The sequence below is a fragment of the Rhea americana genome, unplaced genomic scaffold (genome assembly GCF_003343005.1).
Source record: "Rhea americana isolate MKP2758 unplaced genomic scaffold, rheAme1 scaffold_0, whole genome shotgun sequence".
Lineage (NCBI taxonomy): Eukaryota > Metazoa > Chordata > Aves > Rheiformes > Rheidae > Rhea > Rhea americana.
Window position 1 is genome coordinate 12,782,685 of NW_028185037.1, and position 26,219 is coordinate 12,808,903.

General features: G+C 38.4%; 1 protein-coding gene and 1 non-coding gene across 5 annotated transcripts; one reads left to right on the forward strand and one right to left on the reverse strand.

Annotated features, from left to right (window-relative positions):
• The first annotated feature begins 955 nt into the window (after positions 1-955).
• TBC1D31 (TBC1 domain family member 31) lies at positions 956-24,275 on the forward strand. 4 transcript variants are annotated; one of them, XM_085314155.1, is made up of 22 exons: positions 956-1,120; positions 2,527-2,673; positions 3,213-3,328; positions 5,166-5,344; positions 8,398-8,549; positions 8,948-9,107; positions 9,342-9,542; positions 10,728-10,904; positions 11,688-11,767; positions 11,870-12,016; positions 12,251-12,384; positions 13,388-13,521; positions 14,154-14,333; positions 15,246-15,478; positions 16,088-16,240; positions 17,279-17,414; positions 18,335-18,427; positions 19,398-19,538; positions 20,547-20,741; positions 21,169-21,319; positions 23,069-23,185; positions 23,899-24,275. In XM_085314155.1, exons 1-22 carry the CDS (start codon positions 1,044-1,046, stop codon positions 24,036-24,038), a joined length of 3,243 nt encoding a protein of 1,080 aa, XP_085170281.1. In that variant the 5' UTR covers positions 956-1,043; the 3' UTR covers positions 24,039-24,275. The 4 variants fall into 4 exon arrangements, with proteins under 4 accessions (XP_085170281.1, XP_085170360.1, XP_085170501.1 ...); XM_085314234.1 differs by lacking the exon at positions 19,398-19,538; XM_085314375.1 differs by lacking the exons at positions 12,251-12,384; positions 13,388-13,521 and having other exon boundaries at positions 14,294-14,333.
• A 1,871-nt stretch (positions 24,276-26,146) lies between these two features.
• On the reverse strand, positions 26,147-26,219 carry TRNAM-CAU (transfer RNA methionine (anticodon CAU)). The gene has a single exon. It is a non-coding gene; the product is annotated as a tRNA-Met (tRNA).

Below are 26,219 nucleotides of genomic sequence, written 5' to 3' on the forward strand. Positions count from 1 at the left end.
CCAGTCTTCCATTCCTAAGCTTTAGCYCGTGTCCTGTGTCAGGGCATATCCAACTGCTGAAGCTTTCGGAGCAGTTCAGGCTCAGTCTGCACCCGCAAAGCAATATAGCATTATTTTCCCATTACTAACAGCACGAGTTATAGTGGCATTATATATGCATAAATGCATATTTAGCTATTGTGCCATTATATGTATTTTTGTTGGCTAGCAGTTAACCCGATTTTTCCATCAGTTCAAATGGGAGTTCTTGTGTTTCTGAAGCTATGTGAGGGTCTCGTCTTTGTGCATTTACATAGTTCAGCAAGAGTTTCTACAGGGGTAAAATTACAACTTCACTTCTACAAATACCCAGTCTTTCAAAGTCCCGCTGATTTTGGACAGGGCAGCGCGTGCCTGGGCTGCGCAGCTCTGTGCACATAGCTGCTCTCCCTCTGGGGACCAGCCGCTGCTGCCCTGAAACGTGTGGATTTATGAGCCTAACGCTCTCGGGAGCAAGAGATTAACAGCTTCAGACTCGGCAGCTACTCTGGTATCTGGCATTATCCAGAAGAGCTTTTTTTCAGTGTTATTTTCCATAAAGCCTTCAGCCGAGCGCAGGACATCTTTGCCAGGCTGAATGCACGGCTTAAGGCTTCCGACTCTGACTCAGGCACGCTGCCGGCTGCTGCGGGGTCGCTGATAACGCGCTCYCCGGCCCCCGCGCTGCAGTAGCGCGGCTCCTCGCCCGGGCCGCTCCGCAGCCGCCTCGCTGCGCGCACCGTCCCCCCGAGGGGACCGGGCGACGGGAACTACCGCTCCCGGCAGGCTCCGGGGCCCCCAGCCTGGGCCGCCTGTTCCATTCCCCGAAAGGCCGAGAGCTGGGGGGGGGTTTCCTCCGCCTCCTTCCCGTTGGCCCGTATCGATGACAGGAAAGCGGGGCGTACCATGTGTGCGGCGCCCCCTGCCGCCGCGGCGCGGCGCGGYCCGCGGGGGCCTCGCGCGCGGCGGCCGTTGGAGCGGAGCTGAGGGGAGGCGGCGAGCGGCGGAGCCGCACCGAGCCGGGGATGCAGCGCTGCGACCTGGGCGGCCGGGAGCAGGGCCCCATCTGGCACCGCAGGCCCAGCCCGGCGGCGCGGCAGGGGTAACGGCCGCCGGGGAGCGGAGGGACGGACGGAGGGGGGCGCCGGGGGCAGCGCCGGGCCCTGCGCGGCGGTGCCGCGAGCCTCGGCGGACACACGCCACAAGCGCGGCGTTTCCCGTTAGACAGCAGGAAAATCTTTTGGTTCTGGAGGGAGTCGAGCGCGGGGCAGGTTCCCAGAGAGGCTGTGAAATCTCCGTCCAGTGTTCTGGGTTTTTCTTTATATAAGCAGGAGGCTGAACTACATCATTGTATGATTTTGCAGGTCATATCTGTGATAAAGAAGATCACTAGATTATTAAAGTGATAAATAAAAACTTGMACTTGTTGAGTTACTGGCCTCGGAGATATGTGTAGATTGGGGTGTTTACGAATAATATCTTCCAAAAACTGAGCAACTCTAATAATATAGCAGTTATCCATGCTAACGATTTCGAGCTTTTGAATATCAAAATCATTCCAAATTAGTTTTTCTTTTGTTTTTAATTGTATTAAACAAATTACCATGTTAAATTYCCTGGGAAGTTTATTTAAAATGTTCATGATACGTGAGAAAAAGTCAAAATATGATCCTCTTGGCAGTCAGTGGGTGCAAGTGCCTTGTAGTCTTTACTCAGCATCCCAATATCCTSTGTATTTTTTAGGTATTTGCTTTGATTCTGAATTTACATTCAAGTAATTTTAGAAAATAAGTGGCTTGCCCTGTGTTATCCAAGAAATTCAAGAATAGCAGATTACCCATGTTCTTAGTGTAATGTCGTGCTTCCTGGACCAGTCTTCCTCTAACGACTTACTGTGAATGTGGGCTGCTGTTCTGCATCTGGCCCTACCCTSTGCTAACAGAGTGATACAAGTTTAGAGTGTTAAAAACTGTCAGAGAGCAAATTTTATTCCATAATATCTCGGATGAAAATGATAAAAAAATGGCTTGTTTCACACTTGTAAAGACTTTAGAAAGAAGTGGTATGAAAAYTGAATTGCTCCCCATCTAATCTGAGTGGTTTCTTATAGTAACTTACAGCTTTTCAGTTTTCTAGCTTGTTTCTAGCTGTTTAGGGAGAGTGAAGAGCCTACTAGGTAATATATTGGCATAAAAGTTAGTGCTTTTTGCTAATAATATGAATGACAGTTGTGTAACTAGGAGCTTCATAAAATGGCCAGGAACGGTAGATTTTCCCTGTCTGTTTTATACAATGTGTCCTAACTACCATCCAACAAAATCAGTACTTCAGTGTATTTTTTTATATTAGAAATATGTGCTCTTTCACAGAAGAAGATTTTTCAAAGATGACAATGAATGATTAGAAYTGTAAAACCATACTCTAGGAATGCTTTAATTCTAGATCTTGGAGAAATACATGTTAAGGAAACAATTCAAAACATGGTSATTTTACTTCCTTTCTACACAGAGTTATGGTAAACATAGTTCATAGTGCCACAGGATATCATTCAAAGACAATACGTTTTCTGAATGTGGCTTTTGACAATTCTGGAGATTGTCTACTTGCAGGAGACCACCAAGGAAATATATATGTTTTTGACTTGAATGGAAACAGGTAAGAATATTTATATCAACCAGTCGGTGCTATTTTTGGTAATACATCTTCATCATCTTGACATCTGTAACATTTTTCATGGCTAGTAGAGATAGTAGTTTACTCAAAGTAGAATCTGCAAGCCAGTTTCTCACATAGGCTCCCTAAGTACTATTTTATTGGTTTAGCTGTTGCAAAAAATCAAAACATTGTAACTCCAAACTGAGCAGACATCAATATCATAGATCTTCAAYGATCAGTTAAATGTTACCACATGAAATAGGTTATTCTGTGAATACTGCTGATCAATTAATAATGAGCTATGAATTATAATAAATTATTCCTAGTATTGTCATTTGCAGAAATGTATGAATCAGTCTTCAATTTTACACTATTGAGTTTTAAATACAAGCATTGCTTTTTAATTTTTCTTTGCTCCCTTCTTTAACATTAATTTGTTTTTCTCTTRGTGAAATATATTGAAACTGATTGATTTATTATTTTACTTGACATTCTGAACCAAAGTTTCCTAAAACAGTAAGAACATCCTTTTTAAATAGGTTCAGCCTTGTCCAACGAACAATGCAGGCTTGTACTGCTTTGGCATTTAATCTTCGCAGGAAGACAGAATTCCTTGTGGCTTTGGCAGATTATTCCATTAAATGTTTTGATACAGGTAGGGAGAAATTTAAAGCCTTTCTGTAAAAATCTGGGTTGTTACGAAGACATATATAGGTTAAGTTTCAACCTCAAATGTATAAGATTTTTGATAGAAGTCCTACTATGTATAGCATGCCACGTATTCTTCTGAAACAACAAGAAAGTTTATAGTCCTGTCTTTTATGGGGAAAGAAGCCTTTGCTTCATCACAGCTTCTTCTTTTCACTGAGTCACATAAGGTTCTGTTTAGGTGAAGTATAGGACGGGATCAAGATTATATGTATGTTAGCTTTTCTAAAGCAGATCCATATATGCTATTCTATAACAAGGTATATAAAAACAAAACGAGTTGTCAGTGTATTAGAGTTTGCAACTGAACCAGCTTTAAACTTTATTTGCAGAAAAAATATTTAAACAAGAATACAATACACTAAAAGAACTGTCAGGAGTTTTGAGTATGAAAGTAAATCTATACTCTTATTCAAAAGTGACATCAAATTAATGTCACAGGATATGTGTTCATTTTTGACTTGATTAGAAGTTAAATGGTGAAAGWCATTAACAGTTCATTTTTCATAATTTAGTCTTAACTTACCAAAAAATGCACTTACAGTGTCTCCTATTGTGTGGGCTTAAATCTTTAGAAAAAGCAGTAGAAATAAGTCATCTGTAATTTGAAGGTTTGAGTCTGATATTATTGGTGGAGATTTTAACTAACACTATTTCCCAAAATAGAGAAAGAGTAGGAGATATTATCTGAAATCCTCTGTGCTTTCTTTCCCCATAACTTTCTCACAGTAAGACCAAATATAATTTTTGGATGCATTTAGAAAAATCTTATTAATCAGTCCACAGAGTTCTGAATGTTTGTATAGTGGTGTTTCCAGATGYCAGATCGTACTGAAAAATGTTTTAAAATATTATAAATACTTTCCACAGAAGTCAATATTGGGCAAACTATCCTTAGAGATGTATTAGGAAATACTCAGTCAGAAGGCTCTATCAGCTGCCTTAGAAGCTATACCCTGTAATCGTATGTCCTCCTCCCATATGATAACAGCCCTAATGAGCTGCTCAAAAGCCATTTCCCATCTTTGATGCCATAGCAGTAGGTCAGTTGGAACCACCCCGTGGGCTGTCAGGCAAACTACCCAATGTAAATAGTATAATTGCCACAAATATTGTTTAGTTGCTGAGGAAAGATTAGTGGTCATGCAGTCACAAGTGGGAGAGAATGCAGCCAGAGAAACCATTTCCTTAATATACAATACACTGCATAAAATTGTTTTGCACTCTAAAAGAATTAATGAGCTGTTGTTTTCTGACTCTGCCTTTCTATAGTCATAACCTGTTGTCATTAAGCCTTCCTTCTTTGCATCTGTAAATAGCTGCTTAATCATTCATGCATGTTGCCTGCAAGTCAAAACAAGTGTAGAATTCTAGTTAGAACATTCAGTCTCAACTTTTAGAGATTACTGCTGGTGTTCACATTAGATAATCTTCCTACAAAACATACTGAACTTAACTAATTTCAGTGTTCAAGGCTTTTTAAGATTGATTCTTAGGCTAAATTGAACAAGTCTGTGCAAGCTGGCTTTCTGTGTAAGGAATAATTTACAAAATCTGTTACTTATAGATGAGAAGAAGGTTGTGTTTTTGTAACATATAATAACTGTATGAAGACTGCTACCTTTGTTTCTTGTTTGTTGGATTGTGGTATTGAACAGAGGTATGCTAGGTATGCTTAAAAGTCTCTTTCACTGCGTAATGTTGACGATAAAGAGTAAAGCAGTCATTGCTTTGCTTTGAATGACTTTCAGATCATTTTCATTTTTTTTCACCAATTCCTACAGATACGAAAGAACTAGTTAGTTGGATGAAAGGACATAATTCTTCAGTGTCTTCCATCTCTGTCCATGGCTCAGGCAGGTATGCCATCACTACATCCCCTGATACAGCACAGCTCTGGGACTTGGACACCTTTCAAAGAAAAAGAAAGCTGAATGTTCGTCAGTCTGTGGGTATACAGAAGGTGAGTATTTTTATGCTAAAGCATAAAACAAGCTTACCTGGATGGGAATAATACCTCATACAGCTGAATCTTTCTATGTTCTTTGGGCATATCTCCTTAATTTTGCATCTCCCAGACCTCTGGAATCACAGCACACCAGTCGCACAGATCTACTGGGAACATTTAAGGAACCTCCATCTTTGGAGATACTGAAAACTAGGCTGAATTTGACCCTGACCAACCCAATCTAAACTGGAAGTTGGTGCCACCTTCTAGATTGGCCCTGCTTTGAGCTGGCGGGCAGGGGRCAGCCTCGGGACCTCTGGAAATCCTTTCCAACCTAAGGGTGTTGTTCAACAGATTTTTGGCAATAATGATAGTTTAAACRGTCACTACTACTCACCCCATTCAGCTGCTTATTGCCAAGCTGCTCCCCTTCCTGTGTGCCCTGGTCATGCCAGCACTGAATGTGGGAGCCAACAAAGCTGAAAAGTAATTCAGCAGAAAGAAATTGCTCCTAGTGACTACTTTGGTTCAGTTTGCTGCAAGACACTTAATGCTGGAACAACTCAGGGAATGAGAAAGGGTATGTTTATGTCAAGGAGTGGTATAAATAATTATACCATAGCATTATGCTGATTTTAATAGGTCTGCCTGTGCCACCAAATGTCAAACCTTGGCGTAAGTACTACAGAAAGTATCAATGCTGTCCGTGAGCACTGCTTGCATGTGCTGCACTGCAGGGAGTAAGTAGTCTTACAGACAGCACTTCAAACTGAAATTCTAATCAAATTGCTAACTAAAATTCCCATGCTGGTTTTTCAAAGAACAAGGGTGTTCATTGGAATGTCTTAATGTTCTAGGTCAGGCAGAAATTCTGTTAACCTGAGATAGTCACCAAGCAATCCCGTGCGATGTTATGGTTACATTTTTTTTGCTTTGTTAAAACTGTTCCATAATGCAGATCACTATAATAATTATCACACCTTCTCTCCAGAGATGGCTGCATTTATTTGGTGGATAATTTTTTTCTGTTGCTCGGTGTGTTTTTTTGTGTAGGCTAGGTGTGAAGGAGTTCTTGTTGGCTCTTAGAATTTGGTAGGATCAGAGTATTTCAATATGGAAGCAACTTTTAAACCAAAACAGTAATGACTGCATTTCAGTGAAATAAATCACTGTTTAGGGAATCAAGAGCCTGTGGTTTTGTTTTGTGTTTACCATTCCTGATATGAGCTTATGCAAATAATCTAATTTATCTGCATCTCATTTTCCTGTCTTTAAAACAGAGATAATGATGTTTACGCCCATGTCATGATTTAAGACGTGCAGATAAATGCAAAATTAAAGATTAGATTTGTTATCAGACTGTCGCTGGTGACACTCAGTGTCCAAAGTGGCATTCTGACTTGCTATATGAGCCTTCCTAGTGGTTTTCCACCAATCCCTGCAGTGTACTTTGGGAGGTCTTTTCATGTAAGCACAATTTACAGTCCAACATACGTCTTCCGTTCAGTTAGTATAGGGGCAAAGCTAATCAGAAAAGACGAAGAGAGATTTACGCCCTATAAGAATGGTGGATGAAAAAAGACAAATGGGAAAGAAAAGCTAAAGAGTGGACCTTTGTAATGGCTATTTTCTAAGCATCACTGCTTTTCAATGGTGGCTTGTAAGCAGCTTGTGTTTTCTTTCTAGAATAAAGTGTAAGATGAGTTCAGTACTCCAGTTTGTCAAAAGTTAAAATAGCAACTTTCTACTGCTCCTAAGGCTTCACTTACTGTTGGAGGGACCCATAGACTTTTTTTGTTGAAAACAGGAATTAAGAAAAGGTAAAAGTCATCTTGCCTAACTTCATCCATCTGCATGATAGGCATCTGCTCTCAGTTCCTTGTCCAGACTTCCTCGGAATCCCTCAAGAAGGACAGGCAGCTCCGCAGGGCGACTCAGCCCGTCTAAATATGAAAGTCTGTGGTAGGTGAGGTGACTCTCCCCCCCGCAAGTAACTTTCACTCACTATCAAGTGACTAATTTGGACCGAATATCTAACTTTTTGTCACTAGCATTAGGCAAGATGAATCCCATCCCACATGTCTAAATTTAAAATTTTTTCAAGGCCCAAAGATAACAGAACAAAGCCCTGCTCTTCAGAGCACTAACTGTGTATCTCACCCTGTGAATCCTTCAGGCAGACCCTCGATGCTTGTTACCAGAAACTACATTTTGACCTTCAAAGTTTTGGGTTGAATGAATTCGTAGAAGTTGCATGTGCTATTGCCAAAATAAAACCTCTGGTCTAGACCAGTAATTTGCCATTCAGCAAGAATGTTGCTGATGAAATCCAAACATTTAAATAATTCAAATATTTTTACGGGAAGAAATTACATGTATACAATAAGCATGTTCTGAATTATTACAATGTGTATTTATAACCTTTTTTGTTTTTGTTCATCTTGGCAGTGAAAACTGTATTTCATAGATGAAGAATACATTGCTAAACTGTCCACAATGTTTTTTGTACATTTAGTAGTTTTATGTAAACCTAAGGAGCACAAGTCTTAAGATAAGTGCTTCATGGAGTTTGTTTGCAGGTGCTTGGTACTGTTGAGAAACTGAATACATTTTAGATGCAGTGAGCTATTCAAAACCCACCAGTGCTGAAAGAGAGCCTTTTTCCTCCTGCTCCTGGGTGCTTATTGCTATCCTTTATATTATGTCCTCTCTGCCAGTTACCAGAGTCCCCCGCAAGCCAATTTAACAGTCAGAAAAACAAGATGTGTGTAATGTAAACCCAGAATAGACAGGTAATTCTTTGTCATTTGAGAGAGTTAAACTGGCTTAGCAAAGGGTACTAGTTCTGAACCAGTGCAAGGGAGAGCACCCCTGCCTGATTGGAGCAGGGGAAGAGAACCTGCCATCTCTGGGTTCTCAGCCTTTCGTTGCAGCTGCATTATGCAGTTAGAGTATGTTAATACCCATACTATTGTGGCCTCCTGCTGTATTTTATTCTGTTGTTTAGTTTTGTCCAATTTAAAAGGTACATTCTAGACAATTCCATTTTTTTCTTCGTATTCTTTCAGGTTTTCTTTCTTCCACTGAGTAACACCATCCTCAGCTGTTTTAAAGATAACTCTGTTTTTGCATGGGAATTTGATACTCTTCAGTGTAAATACCAGTTGCCAACTTCAGTAGAAGGTTCTGTATTGCTTTATAAGGTCTTTGCAGTTACCAGGTAAATTGCTATCTTAAACATTAAAAAGAGTACAAAAAAATACAAAAGTTGTAGTTTGTAAAAAGGTTTTAACTGCTTATTTGTAATGTTTTATGGAAGTATTGAACTATATATTATGATAACTTTTGAACTCTACTATGACTGATCCTTTCGGCAAAATACGGCATCAGTTTATGTTACAATCCCATAGCAGTTGAAATAAAGGAAGTTGATTTTTAATTACTACTAAATAAAGTTTGTCTATTACAAAAGCAAATTTTATTATTTAGGAACTGTTTTGTTCAAGAATAATGATGGATTCAAAACTGGTCTAAGGGCACAGGAGGAAATGTATGATCTCTCTTGTTTTAGCTAATATAACATATTCTGATGCAAACTTCACCTTGTTTGTGTTCCAGAGATGGCCGGATTTTTGTAGCTGGTGGAAAATCAAATCATCTTCACTTATGGTGTTTAGAATCAAAGCAATTATTAAGAATAATCCAGATGCCTACAGAAGTACGGACTGTCCGCCACCTGGAATTCCTCCCTGATAGTTTTGATGGGGGCTCGAATCAGGTCAGTTTTTTACAAAGTTTAAGACTGGAATATTTGTTTAGTTGATTCAGCATGTGTACTTTGAGGGGGTTTGGGGGACAGTGAGGGGATGGGCAGTCTGCCGTACAAAGGAAAGTTACTATCCTAAATATTTGCTCACTCTCTTTTTCAGCTTAATGAAATGTAATTTTAATTTTGATGCTCCTCTTTGTTTTGCATTGTCAATATTCATTGTTGAATCCTTTTATCTTGTAGGTCCTTGGAGTGTTAAGTCAAGACAATATCATGAGGTTTATCAATATAGAAACATGCAAACTTCTTTTTAACATTGGGAGTCATGAGGAGGGAATTAGTACAGCAGCGATTAGCCCCAATGGACRGTATATTGCATCAGTAATGGAAAGTGGTAGCCTTAATTTATACAGTGTCCAGGCTTTGACTCAAGAAGTAAATAAGGTAGAGTGTTTCACATTTCTTATAACAGCAGGAAATACCATTGAAGAAGGTAATTGTCTAAAAGATTTTCATATCAGAAATAGTTTACCAATCTCATTGGCTTAGAAGTATTTGAGTGTTGTATTTAAAACTACAAATATAGATTTGTAGAGTTCACTTCACATTTATTTCAGCCTGTCAGTTAGTATGATGTTTTTAAAGTACATCACTGTATTTTCAGGAGATGGGGAGACAGGGGATTTCTTTCTACGGGAATTTATATGGACCATTTTTATTCCTTGTAATAATGTAATGGTGTGGGATAGGGGAGAAGCAGGGACAGAGAGGAGAGGATTGTGCTGCTTCTACTCCATTTTCTTCCAGGAAATAGTTTGCAACTGATGCTCTCTTTTTCTTCTGTCACAGATGGTCTTTTTTTTGTTGTTTTACTGTGATTTTGTTCTCCTTACTGTGTTATTAGATACTAGAATACATCATTATGGCACAAACATCTTCCTAATCCTTCCTAAATAACAAACATTCTAAATAACAGTTCTTATTTTATTAATTTATTAATGAGAGTCGAGTTTCTAAATCCAGAATTCCATGTCTTTAATCACCATGTCTTTGAAGTAGCCAGCTTTGTACAATAAAAGAGTTTGAGCTGAGGAAGAGTGCGCACAAGGTTTCAAGTCAGACATTCATTTCATTTGTAATTTTACAGCTGGGTTGACATGATTTGGGATTGCTTTCCCAATCTCCACAACTGAATTAATACCTGCCTGACAGAGAAGATTAATTAAAGTTTTAAAGGTCTTTCGTATTCTCTTTTAACAGGTGCTATAGAAAGATCTTTCAGTAACATTGAGAAACATACTGAAGTAAATTAGCTGAATACATGATACAGTTGTATTATCCTAATTCTATTTTAGTGTTTGCTAAACATGACGACTGAGTTGGTGTTTGGAAACTACATAAACCTTCTCATAGTCTTTCTAGTTTATTTCAGCATATTTATTCTCTTCTGTACTTACTCTGGGGTTTGCAGTCCATATATCTTTTTTTTGTTATAAATGTATATCTATTGTTCCTGCTATGGCTATTGAGCTCAAGAACATTGCATATAAAATAGAGTAAACATCAAATTAGAGTGACTTTAAGGCTATCTCAAAAGATGTTAACTGAGTTATTTTCATTTAATACTAGCCTCCACCACCCTTGTTCAAAGTAGTGGAAGATTGGTCCAAGTGCAAGTTGGGAGCAAATAAACTTACAATGAGGGTAACTTCAGGAAGGCCAGAGCATCCTTGGAAATCCAGAGGAAGCAAAATTCAAACCCGATTGCTGAAACCACAAGTGAACACATCACTTGCAAATAAAGAGGTAGTAAGACGTTTCAAATATTCTGTTCTGCAGTCTGCAGCATTTGAATTTCATTGCAAAAAACAGTTAGCTGCTTACTTTAGAAAGCAAATTCAAGCACTGATTGACTGATATTTGAACAGATGGGGATTAAGAGAGTTTCAGCACCTTTCTCCTCCAGTGTTTAGCACATACTCCTGCATTATGTGACACAGCTAGAGCTGTGGAGTAGTCTGTTGCCCTTCCCCTATCTCATCAGGGGTATCCCTGGAGCTGTTCAAGTCACTAGAACGACATGTAGATGTTTTTTAAAGGTGTTCTGCTTCTCTGCTAGCAAACTGCACTCTTAAATGTCTGTCTAGAAACCATATAATTTCTGTTATTATTTAGGAGGTGCATTATTGTTAAATTTATTTCCCTTTTCTCATCACTGTACTGTCTTTTATTTCTTTATCTGAGTCCTACATGCGTTCTCTTTACAGTAGCGTTGATTACAGAATGCTCCATTCCTTATGTTAATATGGTTTGACTACAGCTATTATTTAATTGTGTATAGTATAGTCCTTTCCTCTGGGGTCTGATCTGTTTCTGACTGAAATCAGTGGCAGCTGTTTTTTGATTTCAGTGGGAGGCGAACGTTGTTAAAATATCCAGAATGATGTAACAGCAGAATACCTTATAATTTTCTAAACTACAATGATAGGAGCTTCAGTATTTAGCTACTATCATCAGTTACAACACAAGAAAAAAGATTATCAAGCAGAAATCCTTACATATGTTCATTGTTAATTTCCTATTTTGTAGAATGAGTTGCCAGGTGGATTAAACAAGAAACGTCTGCAGGCCTTGTTGAAAGGATTTGGAGAATATCCAGCAAAATACAGGTACATCTGTGTACATGTCTGTGCTTGCATAAAATCAAATTGCTTGTGCTTCCTGCCCTGTGAAAGAGAAGTAGCTTGACTAAGTCTGCATTTTAATTGCAGGATGTTTGTTTGGCGCTSCCTATTACAGCTTCCTGAAAACCACTTAGCATTCAGTAGCCTAATAGATAAAGGCATCCACAGTGCATTTGTGCATATTCAAAACGAGTATCCCATCAAAAGTAGGAAACTGCTGAGAGTTTTACAAAGGTAAACATATATTTTCATACACTGATCTGAAGTGTACCCCCCAGCTGGAACCAGCTGTAATGAAAGTCTAAAATGAAATATTAGTGCCTTAATACAGTTTTCCTTTTATAACTTTTATATACAGCATCTTTGTATTGAAAGTTTAGTGCTCTGTGTGGTTATAACATGCACGTGATATTTTTCTTGTTTTTGGGGGCCAATGTTTTCTTCTCTTTTTCTTGCTTTTACACATAGGACCTTATCAGCTCTAGCTCACTGGTCTGCTATCTTTGGTGAGACACCTTATATTCCTTTGCTAGCATTCCCATTTGTAAAATTATTTCAGAACAATCAGCTGATCTGCTTTGAAGTTGTTGCTACTGTAGTAGGTAAGCAAAGATGTTTAAAAATCCAATATACTGCAAAGTATTTTTATGCAATTGAATTTTTCTTGATAAACTGAATGAAGTATTTTCCTGAGCGATCACCAGAGGTTTTCTTTTAAAGGTGTTCACCAGGAATTAATACTTAGTATCTGTGTGTTTTAAAACCAAAACCCGTTTGTAAATCAAAACAAGATATTGGACCTCCTTTGCACTGTTTCTAGCAAACATTTAGCAGTGTAATGGTATTTTTAAAGTCTATTCAGTAAAAAATGTATATATAATCTAGCATAATTGTGGTATCATACTGAATAACCAAAATCTATATGTGAGATATGAGAAAAAGGTAGCCAAAAAAAAAAGGAACCCACAAATCAAAAGGGAACGATTTCTTTTAAAGTTTTACTGTGTTTAGTTTTCCTAAACATGTGGTAACTCCAGATTAGTCATTTGACTGAAAGATGGCGATGGCTCTCTTCTGAAGAAATGTACTAAATTAAAATGCTCTGCACTTAAATTAGTTGTTGCAGCTGCATCTGTCTATAGAAGATATGTGCTGCCAGGTATACATAGTCACTTTGCAAACACATGCTGCTACTAAGTATCCAGGTTTACAGAAATATTCGTAATATTTTAAAAATTACTTGATACAGGTAGTAGTTTCATGAGACAGGAAAACTTCCCATCCCATCTGCCTCCCATCTGCCTCCAGCTACTTAGTCTACCAGCACACAGAATTTTTGCATTTTATCTTGAAACCAGATTAGTCCCCTCCAATCTATTCACGGTGTACTGACACATGCACTTATGCCAGTCCAGCTAGAGGAGCAGTGAGTTGTGGGAATGGGTTAGGAATATGTTGTAGGGAAGAGGAGAGATGGGAGTATCTTAAAGAGGCTTTTCTGCCAAGGACTTCCTCTTAAAAATTCACAGCTTTTATAATCAGACTTGAGCATTGTCAGGAGTCTGTCACTTGGGATTATAATGGATTATGTTATTTCTCTTGTAGTTAATTTTTGTCAGCACTGGTTTGAGTATTTTCCCAATCCTCCAGTTAATGTCCTTAGTATGGTGGAAAATATTTTGGCACATCATGACAAAGAATTACTTCAGCATTTGATAAAAAACAATGTGACTTCACAGGTAAAATTCTAGCCAAATTTTGTATATAAATGTTGTTGCAGAGAATAGTAGTGCACTAGACTTCTATTTTGACATAATGCTTTTTTGAGGGAGTTTTCAGTAAGTAGTAGTTAATGATTTGCTCGTATGAGTTTGAAGAACATCTCATCATTTTCCAACAGCTTTTCCTTTTACATGAAAATAAATCCTCRTGTATATGCTACTGTTCATAGAAGTCCTTCACTTTCAAGTGCACATTGTTTGAAAAATTACTGATTGAATTATAACTGTATCTTTTACTTTTTTTTCTTTTTTGGGAAGTGGACATAGGTGTGGCAAATGAATTTAATAAATAAGGCAATGCCATAATTATATATATTTATCACTAGGGATGATTTTAGCTTTGAAAATCTAAATGGAAGATTTATACCTCCATAGAAATAAATAAAAAAAAATTCTATATTTGCTCCCCTATTCATTGAGAATCTTTATAATGATTAACTCACCTTCAAATCTTCTGTCTTGGTTCCAGTTTGTCTTTCATAAATCAATAAAGTTATGGTATAAGACAATAAAATTTCATGTAATTCCAATTAAAGGAGCAGTGAAATTCTACTAATGGATTATTTTGTTAATTTTCCYAAATAATGTAGGTTTATGCCTGGCCTCTTCTAGAAACACTGTTCTCTGAGGTTCTAACAAGAGAAGAATGGCTGAAAGTCTTTGATAATATCTTCTCCAACCATCCTTCATACTTTCTAATGATTGTCGTTGCCTATGTTGTATGTTCCAGAGCTCCATTGCTTCACTGTAATCAAACAGAGGATTTTGAGGTAAGCGTCTTGTGATTTAAGGCAGTCATCTGAAACTATAGTTATAGAAAAATTTAAAAYATCATTTCTATTTTTATGGAAGTTAAAAGGAAATATTTCATTTCCGTATTGATATGTTATTGCATGTCTGAACAATGTCATCTAATACCTGAAAAATGTACTAGAAATGAATAAAATACTGAGCAGTTTCCCACAGTTTCATATAATATTAAGATCTTTAAGCTTTCACAAGGTTTCTAATGCCACTAAAGGTCATTTTGTAAATATGGAAAGTTTATCAACCTCTTTTTTTGGGATCTTAAACTGACTTTGTGTGGAGACAAAACACTGTAGTTCTGTCATAGTCTTATTTCATTATTTGCCTTCAGATTTGCAGAGTTARCAATATTACTTGACTTTCTCTGAAGCAAGAACTTTTGCTTAGCTTTACATGAGAGGAAGAGCRTTTTTCATGTGATCATGTCTTTATAGGCAAACAAAGGGCCTCACCTTGAAAATGAGCAGTCGTTTGTCAGACATGACACAGACAACGTTATTGCCATACTCCTTCARTAAGCAGTAGATAGGTAGTCTTTTAAACATCAAAAGTCACTGAGATTTATCCAGTGGCAGAAGTGTCTATGTAGGCAGTTGGACTGCTCTAAAGTCACGTCCTAACTTCCCATATCTTTTATGTAAATGTAATTTGGAGAGAAGAAAAAGAACCAGAGGATGGTTTTAGACTTGAGGAGGTTGGATTAAGTCTGTTGAACCAGTGTTTTTTTTTACTAATTGGTAGGGCTAACTTGATAACCCTTTTCTAATCCATGCTTGGAATATAGAGCTTACTAATTTACCTAACTGTTCCTACAAGACATATTAAAAGTTCGYTTGATGTTTTGTAGAATGTAAATAGAAGCATGTCTCTTACAGTATTTCTTTCATCATCGGAACAACCTGGACATTAATGTCGTGATTAAAGAAGCTTATCATCTTATGGAATCTACACCAGTAGATATCCATCCGCAACATATGCTTGATGATTTCATACCACTTACAAAAGGGCAGTACCCTGTATTTAATAAATATCCCAAGTTCATTGTGGATTATCAAACTCAGGAACGAGAGAGGATCAGACAAGATGAAATTGCATACTTACGAGAGAGGTATTAATGGGAAAGTTGAGGACAATGTCAAATTGGGAGGGACAGGTAGATACRATACAGTTCTCTTTTTCTATTTTAATGTGTATGCTTGAGAAGGAAGAAAATAATTAAGAAAATTTGGAGACAATGACTTAAATAGCTACAAAAGTTAAGTTATTTGGCTTGCTGTGTTTTTAAGTTAAATTGACAGTCTTACCTTAAAGTGTTTGTTAATTCTCAGAAAATATTTGGCCTAAAGTTTTCACACTTGAAAGCTTAGAAGTCAGAACTTAAATCTGTGTTAGCATTGTAATGTCTGGCTTTGTAAAAGGGCTGGGAGTTACCAGCTTACTGTCGAAATTATCATGATTGCATGGTACCTTTAGAAATCAGTTTTCCTTAAGAATGTGAGAAAGAAGCTTCATTTCTGCACTCAGCTGCAATACTTTGTTTGTAAAAATCAGTACTGTAGCTCATCTTTATGTTTTTATCAGTACATAGGGAAGATGCCATGCTCTTTCATGACATCACATTTCAGCAGTTCTTTGCTAATATAGCCATCAATTTCTAAGTAATCAAGTAATTTCTTGATACCTGGCTTTACATATTAACGTGTGATCTTCCATTCAGACAGTTAGTGCATGAATTGGAAGCTAAAGCACAGGAACGGAAAGTAGGAGATGAAGCCTGGTATCGGAAGCAGGAACTGCTTCAAGAAGCTGAAGAACAGAGGAGAAAAATGCTGCTGGAAGAAGAAGAGAAGCTGGCAGAACAGCGGCAGAGGTGCTATGATAGAAGAAGCGTTAGGGACCCAGCTACAGAACCCTGCTATTATATTTTTAACCATGAGTGAAGGAGAAAACACCACTAATTTGTGTAAATTATAATATGGCAAAACAGTGTGGTCTGGTGGATTGAGTTTTGGTGTGGGAATGAAGTGATGTGGTTTGTATTACTGCCTTGCCCAAGGAGATAAAGCAGATTGGAGGCCAAGTCACTTCATATTTTTGTCTCGGCTCCCAGCCTTTGTCTGCTCTCTCGAGATTGTGACTGCTTTGGGACTGCCAGCTGCTGTGTATTTGCACACTGATTTAAGACTTGCACTGTGGACAGACTCACACTGCAAACGTAACAGTCCTTTACAATACCAATGATCTGTACACATTCTTGCATTCTAATGGTTTAGAAAAAAGACTGTTTTAACTGTGTATCAGTTGCTGACTAAAGAGTTGTTATAGTATTGAATCGAATGTGGTAGTCCACACATTCTGCAGTTACGAAGAGAGTTTCAACATCTCCATAGTTAGATCAACTAAAGGTAGTGTTTTTCCTGAATTTATTGTTTCCTTAGAGAGTACGGTTTTTTAAAGAGAGCCATGCGTCTTTCATTCCAGACTAGTTCACAAGATTGTGATTCTGTTCCTGGAAGCAAATTGATATTTTACAAATAAACATAAGTAATAATTTTGTGCAGAAAGACGTACAAGAACAGTGGCACTATTCTAAGGAATAGTATCCAGTTCTGGGTCATTGCAGTACTAAATTATTGCTTATTAAAGTGTGATAGTAGCAGAACACAGGTTTTAAAAGGTTAATTAGGAAGGAGTGCCATTAAAGGATCTCTATGTGTCTCTAATTTTAATTTTAATTTTGTAAATGAAAACTGGACACTTCACAGAATGAAATCATCTGCCCTAAGAATTTTAAGTTAGAGATTAGCTCATAGTAGCTAATGGGTGACTCTAGTGCAAGCTTGTACTCTTTGACATTGACTTTTTGTACATACAAATTCCCTTGTTTGTGGTTATTTTGGCTTTGAAGACTAGCTGCTGTGAAAAGAGAACTGAAAATAAGAGAACTGCAGTTGCTAGATGCTGCAAGACGACGTTTTCTGAAATATCAGCAAGATCAGCGGCAGATGGAACTCAAACGTCTTGATGATGAAATTGCAAGAAAGGTTTAGTATTATGCAAGCAATTATTTTCTTGAGGTTTCTCAGGAAAAGTAAATAATCAAAAATGCACAACTAAAATTGCAGTTGATATCCTGTGATTTATGAGTGCAGAGATGTATTTAGCGTGAGATGGACTACTTTATGTAGTAAATGCACATTTAACAGTCATCCTTGGCACTTGCTATGTTCCACTAGCTTGTTTTAATTGGCAAAATTCCTGAGAAAATCCAAATTCATCTGTATATTGGCAGCGCTGAGTTATGAGCTCCTTAAAGGACTAGTCAATTCTCAGTTGTCTGTGGGCAGTATAYCCAGACTGGAAATTAACTCTGCTATTGATTTGAGAGGCACGGGTGAGACCTGCCTCTGCTCCTGCAGGGTTTCTAGCTCAAGCACTATGGCATGAGGATGCACAGAATGGAGCCTGAGCTTTTGAGCCTTRTGGGCACAAACTGATTATTTTGCAGGCCATTTCCAGTGTCTCAGCACCGCACTTTGCAGAGTACAGTGTGGCTGTGTGAGTGTTTCTGTAGGAAGGCAGTTAGGAGATTGTTAGCTGCAACTCAGCGCAGGTCTTTCCGGATACAAACGGGCCACTTCCTGTGGTGTCCTCCCAAGCATTCCGAGTTTGGAGACACCTTACTAGAGCAGGAGCTATGCCCTGCAGAGTATTAGCACTAGATCAAGCCTGACAATTTTCTAATATATCTTGCTCAATGCAAAACTGTTCCTGTATCTTTTCTCCACTTTGCCATGTACTTTTGATATCAATTATTTTCCACGAGTAATGGCTTAATAGAAAGTCAACTAGAACCTAGAGGTATAATATGGCTTGAGATTTGGACATTTTATTGGTTTGGGGKTTTTTTTAGGGACAATAATTTTTCCTTTACTTGTTTTCATGAGTTCTTTTTCTCTTCAAGGCATCTATAAGAGAGCAGGAAACAGCTGCCGCTGCTGAAGATATTGAAGTACGTCAAATGGAACTTGAATCACAAAGACAGCTTTTTGAACAGGTAAGTATAGGAAACTATACAGACATTTATATTTAATGGTTATTCCTGTGCAGTTCAACCAGTCTATGCAGGGAAAGAGGTGGATCATTTTTTTTCCTCTCTTATTTATACTCAATAGTATATAAAGTCAGCTTTTAAGAGAATTAATCCTACAGTGATCATCCTCTTTGGGCTAGAAAGGTAGCARTTATTTAACTAACTGAGGATATATGTCTATCCACAAGAGAATGTGTAGATTCAATTTCTCCACCCATGTCCTGAAGAGACTGGAAGCTGTTTTACTGCCATTAGTTAGGGGCTGTATACAAACTTAGAAGGGCTGTTGAGAGATACTGTTTGTTAACTGTGCTTCAGTACCCTGCTGACACAGCTTGATGGACTACAGCACAGCTGGGAACGGGTCATGACTGTCTGCAAAAAAATGTGTAGGTATTCCCAGATCAATGTGAAGAAAAGGTGGTGAGAGTTAAAATTTTGTTTCTTGATCTACTGCTGATCCATACTGCTTTGGCAAATCAGCTCCTCATTCACGCTACAGATGTGTTTGTGACAAGTCCCTGTACCGTGAAACATGATTTATATTTGTGAAGTGTTTTGAGGTTTTGGCTAAAATATGCCATCAAAGTGCAGAATATTTTTGTGATGAATCTGATTCACTTATAGTAGAGTTCTGCTGTTATGCTCTATTGTAATTCCCTTGGGTGGAGTTACATCAATWTAAACCTGGGAGACCACTATGCTGACTCAGGCCTAGTGTAATTCCAAGCAGATAAAACAGCAGAGAGTATCACTTTCTTGAATATTATGATAGGTTATGGTATATGATGGGATGAGATGTGTGTATATATTCAGATATGTGTGTATATATACAAATACCAGTTTAATGAAGTTTTAATAAATGTTAAAGAACCAGAATACAAATATGAGATAGAAGTTCAGTGACTATAATTTATGTTTGTGTGTTTGGTAGTATCTTATCAAAGATCAAGAGACAGTAATGCAGGAAATGAAAGGAGAGATAGATACCAGTCGAAGAAAGGCTGATCTGGAAGATCATCTCATTCAGCAATTGATAGAAGTAGATCAAGGCGAAAAAACGAAAGCTCGAATGGTAAATCATTKGATCTTAACATGTATTTTGGGGGAGTTAGTACGTTAACTAGTAATATGTACAAACTTAGTATGAGAATTTTTTTTTATTTATTTTCTACATAGCTGTGTTAATAAGTAGTGCCGGTGTATTTAAAGTTTTATTTTTACCTTGCATTTGAGCTTTTCAAAAATTTGACTAGAGTGTTCAAACAGGTATGTAATACAGAATTTCTGTAGGTTTGCCTCAAATATTCAAATTTTCTTTACTTTCACGCARTTATGATGGCAAATGAGACTTGAGTGCTCTTCAGATTAAGTTATTTTCCTGTTTAGAGACATGTTTTATTTGTAACCATAACAAAACAAAAGTTAGCCCTCAAAGGAACTTGCAGTTGGCAGTACTTGGCAGGAAATTCAACTATAGAAGCTGTCTTCTAGATCACAGTAATGAATGTGTATGGCTTGACATTAGGAGTTGTTCAGATTTTCAAGCTCAGAACTTCTAACTGCACAGTTGGAAAAATAGTTGTAGCTAGCCCACTGCCCATATGCTTGGCATCTGCCTTTATATTTTGTCTAGAAATAAGCATATGGGTCTGATTTTTTGTAAGCAGCTTCCAGTTTTTGGAAACAGATGGATGGGGGTGGAAGTATTGGCATTCAGGTATCAATCTGATGTTAATTGCACCTGAAAGTCAGATAAAGTCCATGTTAGGAAAGCAGAATCCTGAAAATGACAGAGGGGGTTTATGCCTCATTTCAAGAGAGAAAAAAAAAGTGCCCTTAGTATGTGAAAGAATAACAAGGATGAAAAAGAAGCAGAAGGAAGTAATTCTAGAGAAGATGACCTGCCATAATGAATGGAGGAGTGTCACTGCAATTTCAGTCTCCTAGTAGAGACAACTAATAGTGATGCTGGAGAACCCCTCAGTTTGACAGGAAGAGATCTTCACTTACTTATATGTAAGGCCATGTACTTGAAATAAAGTAAATGCATGCATTCCTGATAAGAAACATGTTTTATTAGGTAGCTGAAGAAAAATTAACCAAAGCAGAGCAGAAATGCATTGACACTGACTGGAGGATGCAAGCATTGCACAAACTGAGGTGTGAGGATCAAGACCGTGAGGAGCATTATAAAGAGATAGCTAAGCTCCTTCATGACAACAGAGTAAAAGAAGCTGAACTGCTGAGGGCTCTGAGGGAGGCAGAAGAAAAAAAGGTATTTGCATTATTTCTTTCTTAAATGAGACCGTCAAAAGTTTAATTGCCCTTTGCCCATTACRTGGTGTAGCATAAAGCTGAAAGGTGTTTACCAGAAATATTTTGTTTTAAGGACTCTTCTTTCTTATTTCTGCTGGAAGTGTATAGAAGCACTGGAGAAAATCAATGAGGGTCTGTTAGGTTTGGGAAAGCATATTCTTAATTCTGTGAGCTCCTCTTATTTTTTTCTCTAACTCAAGCCTTTTACCCTTCTCTAGCTGTTCARAGGAAAAAGTTAAAAAGAAGAAAAAAATATTCACTCAGTGTCATAGTGTACATTTTGATTTAAGGATGAAATGTAATCTATAATAATTCAGATGGATTTACTTATTGCTTTTTCCATGTTAATACATCTGTTGAATATATACTGAATAAATCTCTTGCAGTTGCAAGAAGTTATGCAGAAAAAGGCTCAACTGGAGGCAGAGCAGAAGGCWGCTGCTGCTGCAGATGATCACAGAAAGCAGTTTTTAGAAGACGAAATGAATGATGCATTAGAATTGGCCGAAAAGCTGCAAAAAGAAGATGGCTATTTTGGTGAGCATAAAAATAATGCAGCTCTCCTGTGTATCAGCASTAGATATTGATGTGAAGACCAAGATTCATCAACTGAAGGCAAATTAAGTGTCTAATGTTAGAGATAAACTCAGATTTAGCTCCTTTATATAGGTACTTTTTGGCAATATCCTTTCATGAACCCAATCAATATACAAGGGGAGACTTGGAAAGGAATCTCAGTTTGATATCCATCAGATGCAGCTGTATAAATGATCATGTCTAGAAAATTAGCTAGCYGTTATGTATAGTTGGGAATCTGTGTTTCTGGTTGCCAGTGATTCCCTCATGCATCCCCAAAACTGAAGATAAATTTTCCCCCATTAGACTTTTATGTAATGTTTTCTGGGTATACAGAAGAACAGGTGATGTAAGGTAGTTTGCACTATTTTTTTATCAAATCAGAAACCTCAGCTTGTAACTTTCTTTTCCACTTGAAGATAGCTTCAGTTTGGGCTTTCTGTGATAGATACATAACAATTTTCCATACGRATAAAAACAGTTTCACCATAGGAGTCTTCTATCCCGCATCTAGGTCTTTCAGACTGAAGTACTATCCCACTGATATTAGTCTCACTCCAACCCAGCCTAGCTATTTCCCATCACGTAATGAGTTGGCAAACTTAAGGTCCATACTCCCTCGGCTATTCTACATACAGTTAAAGAACACAGGACAGAGTACAAGCTCTTTCTTCTTGCTTTGTCCCCATTATATCATGCCTGTGCAAGTACATYTGGTTTTTTTGTGACAAGGTAGGATTTTTCAAATCTCTGTGATCTCTCTAAGTGTCCTTTTGTAGCTGCCATCAGAAGGGGGATTTCTCCTTCTCCTTCCTGTGCTGAACACATTTGCATACCCTCTTCCATCAGATCTAGTATTCCCAGGCTATGTGACTGATCAGAGCAGCTTGCTTATCCAACTGCACTGCAACAGGACTGGACTTTAGTCACGTCAGGAACTGACTGGACTTTGCCCCTTAGTTGCCTGAGCTCCAGTGCCAGCACAGAGGAAGCAGTGACCAAGAGCAAAGAGAAGGACAGAAATGGCACTTTTAGTGGGAGCACACTCTTAGATCAGCTTAAGYCAATCACAGAATCTCATCCTGCAGAAACTCTCTGTCAAATAATCTAAAGAAAAACAAACTCATTACCAGCAAGTGAATTTGCTGAGTGTTTGTTTGCTGAATAAAAAAGGTATTGTCTTCCAGGACTGGCCAGTACATTCTTCTTGAATGCTGCCTTTGTATGKTTTTTTGTAAAGATTTATCACATTGCCCAATCTCTCAAAGGCACACACAAGATGATGTGAGATGATTAGTATTGCTCTGGGCAAACTTATTCAGACATTGCCGTAATTTGCCTAATGCTTTAGCATGGAGTAAAGTGCAACTGCCTTATTAAAATGGGTGTCTCCTGTTAAAACTGTGAGTTTAAKTAGCCCTATCCTACTTGAAGTTAGTGACCCATCTGTTAGAAGATTGATTAATTATATGGGAAGAAACAATAATATGGAGCTATAATTTCTTAAAATGAAATGCAGTGATGTATGGTTTTGGTCCCTAGACTGAAATTGTTGACTTCTGATTCTGAGCAAATTGGACTTGTCATTAGCTCGAGCAAGTGATTGTTGTAGCTTTTCTTCCTGGAAAAGAAATGCTTCACCACAAGCTATAAAATTTGTTAGAAATTTGAACACAATTTACAAAGAAACCTTCTCTCTGTTTCCCTCAGAGAGACTGGGTGGTTTAAAGGCTGGAGATACAGAGACAGGTTTAGGATTCCAGCAGGTGTCAAAGTCTGGAAACATCTGTCTGAATGATTTATCTGCATCAGAGTCATCATCACATGGTAAGTTTCTAAGTTAGGACCTTCCTTCCTCTCATGTTTAACTTCAGAAGTGTTACTGGAATGCTTAGATGGGTGATTGAGTCATTAACTGTGTAGGTGTTTAGTGGACAATGAACAAGTTTATTGCTGTATTCTGTTTCACACCTGAAAAAAATCTGTGTGCTGCCAGAAATAGCAAGGGTAGGAAATGCCTGAAATGTGTCCCATTATAGGAATATTCTTGCTCCAATTTAGTCCCACTTTGACATGATCATTTTACATACGCTTTTTCAGTTTTCATAGTTGTGTATAATTTGGGGATGTTGAGAAGATACAGAACTGTCTTTCATCTTACTGAGAGTTATAGTCAGGAATTARTCTAGAATCATTTAGTGTGGCCATTGTGGTCAGTGAACGTGCATTTTAAAATTGTATGCACTTTATGTACAAAACTCTGCACGCAATGGGAAACGTGTCTTTTGACCTGTCATAGCACCCCATCAAGATCTGACCTTTCTGTAACAAAAAATAGGATAGCCTTGGTAAAACTTTCGAAGAACTTAGGAAGAGTCGCTCTTCACTTTTGCAGGTCTTAGARCTGTCTTGGGTACAGTGGTATTTAGGAGTGAAACACAGTGTTTCCATGCAGAGATTATTTGTTTTCCAACAGTAGTTCAAGGTATTTATGCAAAACTGTTAGTTGAAATATTAAGTCTGCACTTAAATATCTTTAGATCAAAGGCGAGAAGAACTGCCGTGGAAAGAGCGGGAACTGATGGCAGAAGTCAGACAGCTCAGAGAAAAGCTTATTACTTCACGGGCTCAAACTAGACGTTCTCCAACTCGTTTCCCAGCTACAAAGTGGACACCTTGAGATCATTTGCTCTGGACCTCAGCTATACGTTCAAATTAATCAGTGAAATACTAAGTATTTATAGTGTGATCAAGGACTAATCATCAATTGTTTATTATAAAGGTATTTGGAAATATTTTTATATAAAAATAAAACATGAGGTAGAAAAGTGTGTGGTGTTTGCAGGCTTTTCRTTATTTTTGTACTAATTATAATTACTATTTTTTCTTCTAAAATAAACTCACTTTTTATTATTAAGTTGTTACAGTATTTGTATACACAGTTTGTTCAGGTCAAAACAATGACATGAAAAAACAAAGCCCTGTTAAAGTACACTGGCTTTTGCCAGTGATGTTTAGCTGGAGTCTRCAAGTTGCAGCAAGGAAATTTGCTGTTAGAGAAAAAAGATCTTCACAGGAAGGGTGGTAAGATACTGAAAAGGGGCCTTGATTGGCCATTAGTAAACTGGCCAACATGGGCTTTGTAAAGAAGGAGGAAACAAGGTGAATATGAGGATTTGTATGTAAGAGGGAGGCCTGTGGGACTATGCAAAGTTTTCCATGAAAGGGGGAGAGGGCGCAAGGAGGAGAACAGAGAAGAGGGGATATAGAAGTGACTGGGCACCTGTAAGCAGCTGGCGGTCTGTTTGTCTGACAGAGCCCTGCGCTGATCACTGCAGTCTAGCCTATCTTCTTATTAAATCCTTTCTTAACTACCTTTCAGTGTAATCTCGTGCTCTATCCCAGGCACGAGTGCTGGYAGGTGCCAGCACCTGGAGAGACACGCATGAGCGGGTTTGGACCAGCAAATGGAGTCGGACCTCAGGCAACGGTGGCCTCCATGCCCATGGTGCCAGCAAGTGGGTGAGACAGGGTCCTGGCAGTCGCAGTTGATGGGACCTTGGTGTCCCATCAGCTGTGTGTCAGGAAAGACTGTGTAACTCCTTTAACAGCGAATGCTTTGGCCTAGAAGTAGAACATGTGCTATTAGAGTAAAAAGAATGAGGCACGGTAAAATAAAATGAATCATTCTGAATCATTGCCCGCAGCATTGCAAGTCCACAGGAGTGGACTTGACCACRTAAAATAATATGAGGACCTGGGACTTGATTTGTTCATTTTTCAGTCTGATGCACTGAAATCTTCAATGCTTCCCCGTGGTATCCCAGTCACTTGAATCTGACTAGTTTTTCCCTTCATTCTGAGAAACAGGGGATTGTGGATTATCATGGTTTGATAGCTTCATAGCATCCTCCACTGCTAGAGCCAGAAGTCAGTAGTAGCTAAGGGAAACCACAAAAATGTCAGCAAAGATCCTTTTGGAAAAATCTTGGTAGCATCTGGGGAAGGTGCGTCTTTTCTTTTCAAAAAGAGAAAAACAAAGATCTCTGTTGGGATGTATAATGAGTAAATGATGAGAAAGGTGCCTTTTTCCAAGGACTGCAGTTCTCTTGGAGTTTACATGTGATTATTGCTATATTTTTGAAAAACAAATTCTTTGGCTAGCACCTTGGTCCATATGTATTGCTAAAATGTTACAGTTGTAATTGTGTAGAAACCAGAATGTTTCCACGAAGAGGAAGCTGGTGCGCTTTCATACTTACACAGTAGTTTATATTAGCCTGCCTGGTATTAATGTGGTCAGATTGCACATGAAATGTGGGGCTTTTACAGGAAAAGCTCTCAAATCTCTTGCGCCTGCCTGTGTGCTTGTTTTGCTCAATAGCCCGCTGTAGAATTGAAAGCGATCTCTACGCCCAAAGCTGAAAAAAGCTCGCAGACAGCTTGGATTCAGGAAAATCTGTGCCAAAGTATGTTTTTAAAACAATACAGGATGTAGCAAGTATTTCTGTGAGCCCACAAGCAGAAAACAAAGCCCCTTGCCCTGAAGCTACATCTGAATAAACCACAAATTGAAATGAATTGAAATGAAATGAAATGAAATGAAACGAAACGATGAAATGTTAAAACACGCGGTTCTGCAGTAGCTCGTGCTGGACCGTCACGTTTGGGAGCCGACTCTCCTGTAAGCTCCCCGGCACTAGGACACCCTTGAGGGCCAAACCCCTTCGGGCACGGGAGGCCGCTGCCCCGCGCACCTCGGCGGCGAAGAAAAGAGTCGSCGGCCTTTGCCCCGTGTGAGGCTCGAACTCACGACCTTCAGATTATGAGACTGACGCGCTACCTACTGCGCTAACGAGGC